Source organism: Heptranchias perlo, chromosome 15 (assembly GCF_035084215.1).
Source record: "Heptranchias perlo isolate sHepPer1 chromosome 15, sHepPer1.hap1, whole genome shotgun sequence".
Taxonomy (NCBI): Eukaryota; Metazoa; Chordata; class Chondrichthyes; order Hexanchiformes; family Hexanchidae; genus Heptranchias; species Heptranchias perlo.
The window spans coordinates 39,395,028-39,412,077 of record NC_090339.1 but is presented as its reverse complement, the minus strand read 5'-3'; the positions used below and the strand labels follow the sequence as shown (position 1 = coordinate 39,412,077).

The window sequence follows — 17,050 nt, the reverse complement described above, 5'->3', positions numbered from 1 at the left end:
CTTGTGTACAGATAGCTTGATATTGTGTGAAAATATATATATAATATATATATTTTATTAGATTAGTCCAGTTGTTTTATTGATCTAGTTTTTGTTCTGTTCCTTACAAAATGAACATGTTGGCTTTTATCTGTAGTAAAACAAAAAACTCTTTGGGTTTGTAGTCCCAAACAAAATGTAAGTCTTAATGACAAAATGTGTCTCTGTCTCCTTGAGAATTTAAAAAAAAAACAAAGGCAGATGTGTTTTTAAGCACTCTATATAATCGGTACCTTTTAATGTGCAACATGTATGGATAATGTGTGATAAATTGTGCCAAGTGTTGGATGGTATAATTATGCTCTTAATTTTGAACACAGTAAACAGCTAACGCTAGCTGATACTTTAATTGTATTGATAAATATAACAATGCTGCTATGATTTGAAATCACTTTCACCTATTGTTGCAACACAAATCTAATGTGCTTTGGTTTTATTTGATGTCTAAGCAGCTTTTGTACAATGTAAATTGAATATTAGAATGGGTGCATTCATAAGATAGATCACTACAGTTGTTTATGTACACAAATACTGCACAGCAGCAACTATTCTTTCAGTCTGCAACAAGTGCGCTTTAATTTCAGTGGCTAGTTCTAAATGAAACCGTGCAGTCACTAGCTTATTAGCATATTGGTACCAATCCGTTATAGCTAAAATTGTAGTTAACCCAATATGCTATAATATTGTGCAATACCCTTGTGTAATACTCCATCTCGACCAACACCAATGGCAGACCTGTACTGACCAGTACAGCTTAAAATGCTCTCTCCAGACACAACCCAAATTTAAAAGGACAAACTCCAGTAGTACTGTACAGTGTTTTCTGCACTACATAGATAATGCAACTATTTTACACACCCACCACTACACTTTACACAAGTCCTAGAGTTAACACTGCAAGATTGGCTATCGCTTCAACATTAAAATTTTTGTGCCATATATACTTGGCATTGTAAATGTTATCTTGGCATTAAAGTGGCCTTTAAAACCTATTTTGCATAAAACCTGCTATGATTTTGCAGTGTTGCCTTCATTGGATCTGTACAATAGAAATGAACAGATTTTACTTTGAAAGTGGTATGTATATGAAGTGTATATTCAGGTAATTAATACATTCACAGCTTTATGATGAGTGCACTCTAGGAGTAGCAGGGTAATGAAATTGATTTCTGTGCCTTTTCAAACAGGATTATGGACACAACTTCAAATGGGTTGGTATTTCTGTGCATTGGAATGTGTTCCATATGAGGTGTGCAATTTAAGAATGTTTTAAATTTACAGTGTTTGATGTTTGCATGAAGTAAAGGTTATAACTACCAAAAAAACCTGCCCTACACAAATGTTCATGTTTATTATTAGTGCCAAATGTAACCAATTTGTAGTAAAAGGATTTAAAAATGTAATTTACTACACAATTTATGTTACATGTATTCAATAAAAGTTACTTTCTGGAAGATCTATGTGCTGATTTCTTGCATTAGTCATCTTATGAGGACAGTGAACTTAGTATCTGAGCAGAATATCACTTTTCCTATATTTAGTGAAGTAAGCAAAAGCTTTATCATAACTTTTAAAAGGAAGATGTGCATGTAATTCTTTTGATGCAGTTAATGATTTGTATCTTCACAAAAGCAAGTACAGTGCAAGAGCCTATTTGGCCCATCTCTCCACAGAATTGCCCCCATCATGGCATCTAACAGGCTCTTGACTGATAACAAAAGCTGAGCAAAAACATTGGTAATTGTTACTCTGCAAAGATTGGACATCCTGAGTGTTAAGTCTACTATCATTCACGTTTGTCTCAGCCTCGTCCCTAGCTAGTTCAATGCCAGTGTGTATCTCCAATCCTTGTGTGGCAGTTCTGCTGATTTGTAAATTTTGCAAATAAAACTGGTCACTCAGTTTAACATGAATTTGAATAATTTGCATTGCTCCCAAGTCCAGCATATTATGTAGATTAGAAATGATAGGAGCACAGCTCTGATCCCTGAGCCACCCAAATACATCTCACCAGCTCGATATTCTTCTAACTGGTACCTGCTACTTTTCTTTCAGCAGTTCTTTATTCACATTTTACCAGGCATATCCACAGCCTTCAGCATGTATAACCTTTCATGTAGAAGTTGTCTGGAAGTCTAAGTACAGTGTTGTGGGGCTTTCCACTGTCAATTTGGGATATCACTGAAACAATGTTGACTGCCATTTAACAAGGTTATTTTCATATAGGTGATGAAAAATCTTTTCCTGATTGATTCATTAATTTGCAAATAAAACTAATAGTTACCAGAGTTTGTTTTAGCACTTTTCATGAAAGTAGGCAGCCTGTTGCCTTATTTTCAACCCAGAAGAGCCTATCCTATATGCATTGATCCCACCCCACCCCACTCATAATGACCATCAGCACTTATGGGATTTCATCCCAGTCTCAGTTAGCATCTTCAGGAAACTATTATTCCCCTCCTCTCACAGCTTTATTAGTTTTAAGCATGTCGATTACTTCCATCCACATGATGTCAAAGCCGTTTATTTATAGAATCGTCTATGATGGCATGCTATTAGTGTCGCTTAAAGTGAATACGCCAGAAAGTAATCACTTAATATGTTAACTATTTTTCATTCATCCTGTTTTTCACAAAATTTTCAACTGCAGAGCTCAGGTCTCTAGCAATGATCCCACTCTTGCTCCAATCCTGTACTCTGTCTGGTTAGCAACCCTAAATTGGCTGGGGAATCAATGCATTTGTGGAGCAATAATCTGGTTATGTTCTCCCTTATTCATATTACATTTGCAATGTCCTCAGAGGATGAATCCATACCAGCAGGAGGCGAGGGGAAGAGAGGATAAAACTCAAACATGCATCTTTTTAAAGACAAAGCTGACGACTGAGTTAGTTGCCAGGATTTATTTTTGCAATAGGAAAAAAATATGGTACAGCCACTTTCCCATTTACATGCATATAACATTACAGTATTCTGTAGCAGATATGATTGAGTTGATGAAAGGAATTTCAACATTTACTTTTTAAAAGAAACTAGCCTTAGGGCAGACTGTAACCAGTAAAATATAATTTCATTCTACCCAGATTGTCAATTCAAAGCCTGGGGCTGCCTGAGATGCCAATCTTTATTCTGAGAGCCCATCAAAAACTAACTACGGACTTTGAAAGAAATGGTAAATACTGGAAATATACAGCAGGGCTCTCAGCATCAAAAAGGCAAGTTCATGTTTTGCGTGGAGACCCTTCAACAAACAGCTGGATATCAGATATATACGTATGTGCAACTACACAAGCACACATACACCTGATTAAGGGAGGGGAGTAAGAAGAGTCTTGAAAAGGGAAAATAATGCAAAAATATTGTTTTCTTCTCTAGAACAATTTCAATCCAGTTTTCAATCTGTGAAGGTCACTCTGAGTCCACCATAAACCCTCTGAGTCTGCACAAGGTAATCCTGTGGCACTGTAAGGGAAAACAAACAATTTTTAGTAAGAGGCAAATACAACTAAAAGGTTTGCAAACAGAAAAGCAGGTTAAAGGGTTGAATACATACAGATCAGACAACTGCAGCTTTTACTTCCAGTCCAAGCTGAGTTAGATCTCAGTAGGAAGCAACACCTCTGGGTGAGGGAGGAAGAAATGGGGTTTAAAAAAAAAGCCAGGGTTCCCACTTGCAATCCAGTGACTTCTATTGGAAAGTGCACCAATGTGGACTTCAGGCAAGATGTGGAGATCCCGGTGATGGACTGGGGTTGACAATTGTAAACAATTTTACAACACCAAGTTATAGTCCAGCAATTTTATTTTAAATTCACAAGCTTTCGGAGGCTTCCTCCTTCCTCAGGTGAACGATGTCGGGGGAAAAAAAAAAAACTTTTTTTCGACATCGTTCACCTGAGGAAGGAGGAAGCCTCCGAAAGCTTGTGAATTTAAAATAAAATTGCTGGACTATAACTTGGTGTTGTAAAATTGTTTACAAGACTTCAGGCAAGTACAGGATGAGGCTCAGCTTGTATTCTACAAATGGTCGAATAGCATGCCTACACCTCTGCTTGGACAGCTGCCTGCACCTGAAGAACCATATCCTAGCAAGAATCTGTGCTTTCAGGACAAGAGGGGAGAAAAATGATATTTAAAAAAATAGGTATAGCTCCAAAAATAGTTATTCATTAACAGGTACATGCACTAACGAAGGATTAAAAGCTGGTAAAGCTTAGAGTGGCTGGCTAAAATCCATCCTTTACTGTCATAGTAAATCGTTGTATCTGAGGTTTAAGGATTACCATCACCAACAAAAAAACAGGGTGCAGGATTGGGGCAAGTGGTAAACTCAGTTACCCTCACTAACTGAAGGCTGGAAGCCAGAACTGCCCAACCTACTCCAATGCACACCCTGTCCTTCTCAGACCCTCATAAAAGGCCAGTTGGAGCCTAGAAATACTGGATACCATCGCTCACTGGCAGACTGGAAATAAACATGCAATGCACTGAATTTTCCCCAGGGTCCATCAGCTCTGTCTCCACTAAGGGACCACTGCAACCTCCCAAAGGCTCTTGCCACAAGTGACACCAAGGCATGGCATAAGAAGGGAGTCACTGAAATGAGAACACTACTCCATGTTCAGCAACTGACCAACAAAGTCCACATATAACACTATTTCTTTGGTTGAGTCAAGATCCTGCAATACTTCTGAGACTTGTCAGTGCAGTATAAAGTACAACACAAGCTACACCACCAGATACGATGCTCTGCAACACAGACTTTCCCCACTTTCCTGTGGCAAAATTTCTTGCCTCTAAGTAATACTGCTTTTCACATCATCAGAAGACACAGAAAGCCTATATAAGTCCTGGGAGTGTGAATTAGGCCACCCACTTCTAGGAGAACAATGGAAGCGGACCTTCACAACTTCAACTTCTGGGGCTGAGTGTGCTAGGTCAAAGTACTTCACTGCACATACCGCACTCTACAAAACTCCTTACATTCCCCATATCCGGTCAAATGAGTGCTGGTGGAAATATGGTGACAATGGTAAATTCCAGCACACATTCTGGTCCTGCCCCTAGTCTTTGTGGATACAGGTCTGGCAAGCCACCAAAGCCATTATCATCCCTCTATGTGCTTACTAACCTACTGCCAGTCAGACAAGCAATTCAGCCAATCATGGGCATACCCAGCTTGGTACAATCATAGCAGTCAAACTCCACTCCTAGGATGAGCACATAATTTAGGCTGATACGTCAATGCAGTATTAAGGGAATGCTGCATTGTCAGAGGTGCCGCCTTTTGGATGAAACGTTAAACTGAGGTCCAGTCTGCCTGTTCAAGTGGATATAAAAGATCGCATGGTAAAGAAGAGCTGTGGAATTTCCTTGGTGTCCTGGCCAACATTTGCCCTTCAATCAACACCTTCAAAACAGATTAACTGGTCATTTATGTATGTTGTTTATCAGACCTTGTGGGCAAATTGGCTGCCATTTGCACTTGCACATAAGACAAGTGACTACACTTCAAAAGCAATTCATTGGCTGTGACGCACTTTCCAAGACATCCCGAGGACACAAAAGGCGCTAAATAAATGCAACAACTTGCATTTACTTCCCCCTCTTCCAGGAATCATATTTACAGGGTCCTCAACAGTTCCTTTTTTGTGGAATATAATTTTTGGCGAAGTAAACTAACCAAATAGCATTAAACACAGCACGTACGAAAAAATGTTCCCTTTTTTGGTTTCTACTGCACAATACTGTACCTGTTTTTCTATGACAAAACTCCCATTTGACTAATCGCAACATCAGAAACATGCCACATCCCCTCCCTATAAACTGCCTAGTCATTTCCTAAAGCAAAGCCAAGCTACTTCTAATGTAAATCATTGGTGTTTGAATATCACTGTTCACCTTAAGAATCACAGAATGGTTACAGCACAGAAGGAAGCCATTCAGCCCATCTAACCCATGCCGGCTCTTTGTAAGAGCAATCCAGTTAATTCCATTCCCCTGCTCTTTCCCCATAGCCCTGCAAATTTTCTCCCTTCAAATATTTATCCAATTCCTTTTCGAAAGCCACGATTGAATCTGCTTCCACCACTCTTTCAGGCAGCGCATTCCAGATCATAACTACTCACTGCATAAAAAAGTTTTTCCTCATGTCGCCTTTGGTTCTTTAGTCAATCACCTTAAATCTGTGTCCTCTGGTTCTCAACCCTTCTGCCAATGGGAAGTTTCTCTTTATTTACTTCAAGATTTTGAACACTTCTATCAAATCTCTTCTTAATCTTCTCTGCTCTAAGGAGAACAATCCCAGCTTTTCCAGTATATCCACGTAACTGAGGTTGCTCATCCCTGGAACCATTCTAGTAAATCTTTTCTGCACCCGCTCTAAGGCCTTCATATCCTTCCTAAAATGCGGTGCCCAGAATTGAACACAATACTCCTCCTGTTGTGGCCGGACCAGTATTTTATAAAGATTCAACATAACTTCTTTGCTTTTGTACTCTATGCCTCTATTTATAAAACCCAGGACCCCGTATGCTTCTTTAACCGCTTTCTCAAACTGTCCTGCCACCTTCAAAGATTTATGCACATATACCCCCAGGTCTCTCTGTTCCTGCACCCCATTTAGAATTGTACCCTTTAGTTTATATTGCCTCTCCTCATTCTTCCTGCCAAAATGTATCACTTTGCACTTCTCTGCATTAAATTTCATCTGCCATGTGTCGGCCCAGTCCACCAGCCTGTCTATGTCCTCTTGAAGTCTATTACTATCCTCTCCATTGTTTACTACACTTCCAAGTTTTGGGTCATCTGCAAATTTTGAAATCGTGCCCTGTACACCCAAGTCCAAGTCATTAATACATATCAAAAAAAGCAATGGTCCTAGTACCGACCCCTGGGGAACACCAGTGTATACCTTCCTCCAGTCCGAAAAACAACCGTTCATCACTACTCTCTGTTTCCTGTCACTTAGCCAATTTCATATGCATGCTGCCACTGCCCCTTTTATTCCATGGGCTTCAATTTTGCTGACAAGCCTATTATGTAGCACTTTATCAAATGCCTTTTGAAAGTCCTTATACACAACATCAACTGCATTGCCCTAATAACCCTCTCTGTTATCCCATCAAAAAACTAAATCAAGTTAAACACTATTTGCCTTTAACAAATCTGTGCTGGCTTTCTTTTATTAATCCACACTTGTCCAAGTGACTATTTATTTTGTCCCGGATTATTGTTTATAAAAGCTTCCCCATCACTGAGGTTAAACTGTAGTTGCTGGGTTTATCTCTTCCCCTTTTTTGAACAGGAATGTAACACTTGCAATTCTCCAGTCCTCTGGCACCATCCCCATATCTAAGGAGGATTGGATTATGGCCAGCACCTCTGCAATTTCTACCCTTACTTCCTTCAGCAACCTAAGGTGCTCCCCATCCAGACCAGGTGACTTATCTATTTTAAGTACAGGCAGCCTTTCTAGTACCTCTATCAATTTTTAGCCCATCCAGTATCTCAACTACCTCCTCTTTTACTGTGACTTTGGCAGCATCTTCTTCCTTGGTAAAGACAGGTGCAAAGTACTCATTTAGTACCTCAGCCATCACCTCGAAATCTACACGTACATTTCCTTTTTGGTCCCTAATCGGCACCACCCCTCCTCTTACTACCCGTTTACTAGTTATATGGCTATAGAAGATTTTTGGATTCCATTTTATGTTAGCCGCCAGTCTATTCTCATACTCTCTGTTTGCCTCTCTTATTTCCTTTTTCACTTCTCCTCTGTACTTTCTACATTCAGCCTGGTTCTCATTTGTATTTTCAACCTGACATCTGTCATACACCCCCCTTTTCTGCTTCATCTTACTCTTTATCTCTTTCGTCATCCAGCAAGCTCTGGCTTTGGTTGACCTACCTTTCCCCCTCGTGATAATGTACCTAGACTGTACCCGAACCATTTCCTCTTTAAAGGCCGCCCATTGTTCGATTACAGTTTTGCCCGTCAATCTGTGATTCCAATTTACCTGGGCCAGATACGTTCTCAACCCATTGAAATTGGCCCTTCTCCAATTAAGTATTTTTGCTCTAGATTGCTCTTTGTCCTTTTCCATAACTAATCTAAACCTTATGATACTATGATCACTGTTCCCTAAATGTGCCCCCACTGACACTTGCTTCATTCATTTCTCAGAACTAGATCCACCAATGCCTCCTTCCTCATTGGACTGGAAACATATTGATCAAGAAAGTTCTCCTAAACACACTTCAGAAATTCCTCCCCCTCTTTGCCCTTTGCACTATTACTAGCCCAGTCCAAATTAGGATAGTTGATGTGCCCCTGTAGAAGCAATACCCTATAGTGTAAAAAAATTAACATTAAGCAATTTAATATTCAAACCCTTCCTGAACAATGTGTTTAATCCCCTTTTTTGCCAATGTTTTCTGTTCCTCGTCTGAATGCACTGGTTATATTCAGTTATCTTGCTTTAATGGCCATTCTTCATACACAAGCCTAATCAGTGTCAGCTCAATACTAGAAAAATCTGTCCTATCCTGTCATCATGTAATATCCATACACATGCACACTTACCAGATTGCCAGAAGTCATAGGATATCAGAACACTGGCTAATCTCCATCCCCTTAGCCCAAGGGAACAGAGAAAAATTGTAGCATTCCAATTGCTAATCCAGCAGCTACAGTAGCACAGACTGTGAACCAAACATAGAACTTTCTGCTCTGAATGGTCCACAACTACATTGGGGTGGCTCAATGATCCGTGCGTTTTTACTTTTTAAAATGAAATAAAGCAGCTTCCTTTAATATTGCTAAGATTATGATTTTGGTAATGGAGAAGGATATATGCTGCTGGTAGAAAATGTGAATCACAGAATCTTACAGCACAGAAATGGATATTTAGCCCAGCTCGCGTTTGCGCCTGTGTTTTTCTCCACCTCTGCCAGCTAGCCTAATCCCATGCTTCCACTTGCTCCCCATACTCTTATATTCTTGTTCAGGCAACAATTCAATTTCTGTTTCAAAAGAACGTATGACCTCTGCTTCAACAATGGTTTGTGGAACAGAATTCCACATTTTAACCACTCTCTAAATATTTTTTTTTATCTAACCTCCTCTTTAATTCTTTTTGTGAGACGGCACAAACATAAGAGACAGGAGCAGGAGTAGGCCATTTGGCCCTTCGAGCCTGCTCCACCATTTAATGAGATCATGGCTGATCTGATTTTTACCTCAACTCCACTTTCCCGCCTTTTCCCCATATCCTTTGACTCCCTTGCTGATCAAAAATTTGTCTAACTCAGCCTTGAATGTATTCAATGACTCAGCCTCCACAGCTTTTTGGGGTAAAGAATTCCAAAGATTCACGACCCTCTGGGAGAAGAAATTCCTCCTCATTTCCGTCTTAAACGGGCGACGCCTTATTCTGAGACTACGCCCCCTAGTTTTAGATTCCCCCATGAGGGGTAACATCCTCTCAGCATACTGTCTCGCCAACCAGTGGTAACAATCACTATAGGGTTCTATGTTGCAATCATTACAAAACAAAACATACCATTTTGTCCTTGTACAAGACCCTGGTTAGGTCTCAGTTAGAATACTGTCTCCTCACATGGTGGGGGATATTGAGACCAATTGGAAAAGGTGCAGAGGAGGGCCAAAAGATTGATTCCCAGTTTAAAACATCTTAACTACCCAGGTAGGCTCAAAGAGCTGGATCGCTATACCTTAGAAAAGCGTAGACTTGGGGGCGATTAGATTGAAGTTTATAAAATAATAAGGACACGAGATTGTATACACATGGACCAATTATTTCAACTGGATAGGTCAGGGACGACCAGGGGTCAGGGTTACAAGTTATGTAAGGGTAGAACTAGGTTGGATATTGGGCAGCTCCTCTATCCTAGAGAATAGCACAACAGTGGACAGGTTGTCGGCGCGGTGAACAATGATTCGCTGTATTCTATCGAGAGAGCTGGATCCGTTTCTGGCTGGGACAGAGATCACTTCCTACAAGAGATAGGTACCCCGCAATATATAATCATGGTGAATGTGAACTCCTGGACTAGCTTCGATCATCTAAAGTGGTCGTTGAGGAATTTTCAAGATTTTTCTCCCCCTAATTGAGCTTGGTTTTTATCTGGTTTTTCACCTCTCCCATGAGATTACATGGTGGGTAGGAAGTGTCTGTGTTGTGATGCACAAGGCATCACAACTCTATGGGACAAGCTGGATGGACCAGTTGGTCTTTTCATGTCCATCATTTTTGTATGTTTGTATTTACCTTATAAGTGTCACAGTTTGCCATTCTGTGGCCATTTTTTCTACAGAAAGACTTGGACATAACCAACTTCAATGTGTGTTTTGGGCAGACACTTGCCTGAAAGAAAATAGTTTACCCAGGCATCCCTATGCCGAGTTGGCCAGCCACAGACAGACAAAGAGGATATTTAGCTTATGCCTGGACATTCTTGCTGTAGTATGACCACCAGAATTGTATAAATTACTCTTGGTGTGACTGTACCAGTATCTTGTACAGACCCATTACCACCTCCTGGGATTTGTGTTCCATCTCTCTGGCTATAACTCCTAAGATCTGGTTAACTTTCCTTACTCTGCTGCACACTGCACTGTTGCTTTCACAAGCTCTTCTCCAATGTCATGTCCTATAGTCAAGTTTACATTCCCACTGATTAGCTCCCTTCCCTAGACTCATTATCTTGCACTTGCTCATATTACATTGTATTTGCAACTCATCAACCCACCTTCTTAAGCTATCCAGATTTCTTTGTATTTTTTTTGCACCTTTCACATCTTCAGGACATCCCAAAACAATTCACGACCAATGAATTACTTTAGAACTATAGTCACTTGTTTTAGGTAAACATTGTAGCCAATATGCAAACAGCAAGGTCCCAGTAACAGCAAAGAAGATAAAATGACCAAAAATCTGTTCTTGCCGTCTTAGTTAAGAGATGAATGCTGGCCTGGACACCAGGAGAAATCCCGGTTCTTCTCCAAAAGGTGTCAGGAGGTCTTTTACATCCATCTGAACAGGTAGATACGGTCTCAGTTTAAATTGTCACCCAAAAGACAACACTTCTGACAATGCAGCACTCCTTCAGTGCTGCACTGAAGTAGCACCCTAGATAATGGATTCAAGTTCTTCAAACAAAAGAGTGATCAACTGAAATGGGCTTCCCGACAGGATATTGGAGGCAAAAACCTTGGATGCATTTAATAAATCGCTGGATGCTGTGATGGGGAGGGGAACTTTAATTTCTTTTCCTGAGATGGATGAGCTGAATGATCTTCCTCATCCATCTCTTGTGAAAGAATTTATCTTTCACCTCTAAATATTTTTATTTTGCAGTTCAGTAAGTTTTATCAAGACACACAGAAAGTCAGCTTTTAAAATAAAATGTTCGCATCCTGTTGCAGTACAAAACATATTAAAAAATAATGTTCTGAAAACACAGTTCACCAAACTGTCATGTACTTTCCACAGTAGCCAGCACTCTTCTGAAAGACAGTTAATCTTAGTCTTTAGGTGAATTTGAAGGAAGCAGCTGCTTCCGATATATCAGCATGATGTTTCCTATTCAAGTGTTAAGTGAAAAAAAGCTTTTAGACTCTTGTTCTGTTTTTAAACAAGGTGAAAAGTGGTGCGTTTTGACCATCCGATGACTGACTCAGTCATCCCCTTCCTGCAGAAACAAGTCCATTTCACCTATTACTAAGTAATATTTTTAACTTTTCTTTGTACTCAATTTAATTTAGTATTTATTTTAAATCTAATTTTCTCCCCTCCTCTCTTTGAAGGCAGTAACTCTTGCTGGTCTGCTCCGCTGGCGCTCCTAGCTCTCTAATATTACACCCAAGAAACCATTCTTCATACAAGAGTAAATCTCTGTGGAGGGTGGTGCAGTCAAGTTAGGTCCTCTCCTCACCCAACAATCACACTTGCATTTTTCAGCAGGGATCACTGATAAGGAGTGGGCATCCTGGCTGGCTTTTCCTCTACAAAGTTCAGCGGTGCAGAGGCCAACTGTAATATCTCAACTGCTGCCCCAGTGGAGATAATGACTCAGACAGCATGAACCAAATCAGAGTGCACCTCGGATCTTCCCAATTTCCATCGCTCAATTTTGCCGTAGGCAGTGCATTTATCAACTGAACTATAGAATGAGTAAAGAAAATAACTGCAGTACAGCTTCTTGTGAGGCCTGCAATATTAACAGAATTGGTTAATAAAAATCAGAATTTTCATAAATTGCAGCCTTACACAATCCCCTCCTCCAATCTTCCCAGACTTTCCTTACCCTCTCCGTTGATGGCACCGACTCATTCCATTATAAAGTTCCGCAGATGCCAACAGCTCTCCTACCCTTCTCCCAAATAGTGATTCTTCATGCAAGATCAGAATGAATGTTAGATGATTCAACTGCTTGGGGTGGGTGGGGGGGGGGGGGGTGGAAAAAGAGAAGAGATTTGGGCGATGGCAGCCAGTTCTGATCCTCATCTCACATCCACATTTGCACTTGAGCAGGGGACCTGCCTGTTTCAACTTTTCACAAAGCCCAGGCATGCTCAGACCAACCACAGGTGTCCCACTGCTGCCCCTTTGGAGATCAGCTGAATTAACAAAGAGGAGAGACTGTACCTGCAACTTTCTTCTATGTGGCTAGGTATCACAGTATGTGGTGCAATTATCCACAAATCCCTTTAAATATTTCTGGCGTTATTTGCAACATGTACTTGACACTTCAGTACAGTACTGAGGAAGTGCTGCACTGTGGGAGGTGCTGTCTTTGTCTCCCATCTCCTCTTTGCCACCCATAGTCCCATTCTTTCGCCTCCCCCATTTTTCAGAAACATAAGCCCTGTGTCCCCATCCCACTTAATACTACTCCCCAGCTGAGTTCATCCCCTGCCATTTGTTCCACGAACTAAAGGAGCCTCCTGCTCTGCTTTGGATGTCCTCTGCCATGGCATCCATCATTCTCCCACAACAACAACCCTTTCTCCAACTCTTAGGCTGAACCAGCTCTGCATCATGTTCAACTCAGCAGTTTCAAAACTCATACCCTATCCATCAGCAAGACTGTTTATTTATACCATTGTAATATCACTTGCCTTCACCCTTATCGCAGTGCCAATGAAACCTTTATCCACTCTCTTGTTACCTCAAGTTTGGACTTCTCCAATACCCTTGGTAAAACTTGTCAGCCTCATGATCGCCATCCTAGACAAACTTCAATGTGTTCAAAACTCTACTGCTTGCTATCTGTCCTATACCAAGTCCCAATTACCCATCACTCCTGTACATGTCAACCTCCACTGACTCCCTCTTCCCCAATTCATCAGGTTCAAAATCCTTGTTCTCATTTACAAATACCACCATAGTCTTGTCTCAGCTTACCTCTACAATTTCCACCTGCCCCAGTCTGTGCTCTTCAGTCCTCAAGCTCTGGCCTCTTCTTTCACTCCACCATTGGTGACAATGACTTTCAGTTGCCTCAGCTCTACCTTCAAACTCTCTCCTGAAGCACGTTATACTTTTTCTACATTAAAGATGTCATATAAATGCAAGTCTTTTGTTATGACGACAAAAATACCACCTGGTGTCATACTAAACTAGAGACCAGAGGTTCCCCGGTTCAGTTCTTGGTTTGTGTTGAGTTAGATGATTTCAACTGGATAACAATTGACATACAATTGGTTTCAGTATCCCTGGGCTGGGAAAGGGAGAAATAAAGTCCGGCTTTATAGAACAGGCTTGGCTGCGATATGTTCCACAGTCAAATAGGCTGCTAACAGTCAACGGGAGAAATTTTCTGGCGGGAATCCAACAGGATCAGGTGGAACGCTGGTCATAAATCCCACCTGATTTTACTCTTCATTGAAGTAATGCTGGGCAAGGTGTAAAACCAGCGCTCCATCCGATTACCTAGGTTTCCCGCCTGGCAAGTTAGGTTAAAATTATCCCCAGTGTCAAAGTTCACACATGTAGAATGGCCACCATGACAAAAGAAGCTAGTTCTTGTTTATCTTATTCCTTCAAAGATGTTCTTTTACTTGTCCCAGCCTTCATGCTGGGATATGGCCCAAGTGATCAGTTTTCATGTGAGCCTAAACAAAGCACATAGTCAGATTATTCAACCAGTGGGAGCAACACAGCTGAGCCTAAGCTTGTACTTATATAACACCTTTCACAACCTCAGGATGTCCCAAAACACTTTTGAAGTGCAGTTGTAATCATTGCATCACTGTTGTAATGTAAGGAAATGCAGCAGCCAATTTGCACACAGCAAAATCCCACAAACAGCAATGAGTAAATGATCAATTAAACTTTTATTAATGTTGATTGAGGGATAAATATTGGTCAAGGATTCCTCTTTGAATATTGCCATGGGACCTTAAACATCTACCTAAGAGGACAGACGGCACCTCGGTTTAATGTCTCATTTAAAGATGGTACCTCCAACAGTGCAGCTCTCCCTCAGTACTGCACTGCAGTGTCAGCCAAGGTTATGTGTTCATGTCCTGGAATGGGCCTTGAACCCTCAACCTTCTGACTCAGTGGCAAGATTGCTGCCACTGAGCCAAGCACACTACACATTTTCAACAGGGGTCACTATACAGCAATCAGTAGCTGGAACTGGTCAATTCTGCCTTCTTTATCCTAGAAGCTGCCACTTGTAGCAGCTCAACAACTCCCTCAGCTACCACAGAAAGTAAATCTGAAGCTCTCCCTGTAAAACATGTCAGTAAAAACATCAGAACCATGCACCATTAAAAATGCAGTTATGTATTTTCCAAAAATTGAATTAAAAAATACATTTGCAACAGTGATCAAAAGGTTCATACTTGTTGATTCACTCCCTCACTTTCTTTCCCTTCTGTTGATTAATCGAGAGTCTGTCACAAGGCTATAACACATCAATGAGCAGATAGATGCTATAATGTTTAAATCGCAAGAGCAAAGTAAAAATAGTTCATCATTATTTCAACCACTTGCGTTACCACTTTGCTGTACCCTGTCCCGTGCAAAATAACTATTTCTGAGTCCGAAGGTTGTGTGCTCAAGCCCCACATAGGATTTAAGCACATAATCTATGATGACATGTCAGTGTAGTACTGAGTGCTAAAACATTGGAGTCTTTCAGTTGAGATGTTAAACCGAGTCAGTCAGCTTGTTCAGGTGAACGTAAAAGATCCATGGATATGGTAGCATAGTGGTTACGTTACTGGACTAGTAATCCTAGAGGCCTGAACCAATAATCTGGAGTCACGAGTTCAAATCCCGCAACGGCAGCTGGGGAATTTAAATTCAATTAATTAAATAAAATCTGGAATTAAAATACTAGTATCAGTAACGGTGGCCATGAAACTACCGGATTGTCGTAAAAACTCATCTGGTTCATTAATGACCTTTAGGGAAGGAAACCTGCCGTCCTTAGATCTGGCCTATGTGACTCCAGACTCACAGCAATGCAGCAATGTGGTTGATTCTTAATTGCCCTCTGAAATGGCCTAGCAAGCCACTCAGTTGTACAATCTCGCTAAAAAAAAAGTCACAAGAAGAATAAAACCGGACAGACCACTAGGCACTGGACACGACAAAGGCAAACCAAGCCCAGTCGACCCTGCAAAGTTCTCCTCACTAACATCTGGGGACTTGTGCCAAAATTGGGAGAGCTGTCCCACAGACTAGTCAAGCAACAGCCTGACATAGCCATACTCACAGAATCATACCTTTCAGCCAATGTCCAAGACTGAACCTTCACCATCCCTGGGTATGTCCTGTCCCACCAGCAGGACAGACTGACCAGAGGTGGCGGTACAGTGATATACAGTCAGAAGGGAGTGGCCCTGGGAGTCCTCAACATTGACACTGGACCCCATGAAATCTCATGGCATCAGGTCAAATATGGGCAAGGAAACCTCCTGCTGATTACCTCCCTCAGCTGATGAATCAGTCCTCCTCCATGTTCTACACCACTTGGAGGAAGCATGGAGGGTAGCAAGGGCACAGAATGTACTCTGGGTGGGGGACTTCAATGTCCATCACCAAGAGTGGCTCGGTAGCACCACTACTGGCTGAGTCCTGAAGGACATAGTTGCCAAACTGGGCCTGCGGCAGGTGGTGAGCGAGCCAACACTAGGGAAAAACTTACTTGACCTCATCCTCACCAATCTACCTGTCGCAAATGCATCTGTCCTTGACAGTATTGATAGGCGTGACCACCGCACAGTCCTCGTGGAGATGAAGTCCCGTCTTTGCACTGAGGACACCATCCAAAGTGTTGTGTGGCGCTACCACCTTGCTAAATGGGATAGATTCAGAACAGATCTAGCAGCTCAAAACTGGGCATCCATGAGGCGCTGTGGGTCATCATCAGCAGCAGAATTGTATTCCAGCACAATCTGTAACCTCATGGTCCGGCATATTCCTCATTCCACAAGCCAGAACCCTGGTTCAATGAGGAGTGTAGAAGAGCATGCCAGGAGCAGCACCAGGCGTACCTAAAAATGAGGTGCCAACCTGGTGAAGCTACAACTCAGGATTATGTGCATGCTAAACAGTGGAAGAAACATGCTAAAGACAAAGCTAAGCGATTCCACAACCAACGGATCAGATCAAAGCTCTGCAGTCCTGCCACATCCAGTCGTGAATGGTGGTGGACAACTAAACAACTAACGGGAGGAGGAGGCTCTGTAAACATCCCCATCCTCAACGATGGCGGAGTCCAGCACGTGAGTGCAAAAGACAAGGCTGAAGCGTTTGCAACTATCTTCAGCCAGAAGTGCCGAGTGGATGATCCATCTCGGCCGCCTCCCGATATTCCCACCATCACAAAATCCAGTCTTCAGCCAATTCGATTCACTCCACGCGATATCAAGAAATGGCTGAGTGCACTGGATACAGCAAAGGCTATGGGCCCCCGACAACATCCCGGCTGTAGTACCGAAGACTTGTGCTCCAGAGCTAGCTGCGCC

General features: G+C 41.6%; 1 protein-coding gene across 1 annotated transcript in view; it reads right to left on the bottom strand.

Annotated features, from left to right (window-relative positions):
• Positions 1-2,900: 2,900 nt before the first annotated feature.
• The window catches only part of las1l (LAS1 like ribosome biogenesis factor), a 72,942-nt gene continuing 58,792 nt past the window's right edge, over positions 2,901-17,050 (bottom strand). Inside the window, exon 13 of the mRNA XM_067997113.1 lies at positions 2,901-3,501. Coding sequence (XP_067853214.1) covers positions 3,411-3,501 — 91 coding nt within the window. The 3' untranslated portion in view covers positions 2,901-3,410. The remainder of the gene's footprint in view (positions 3,502-17,050) is intronic.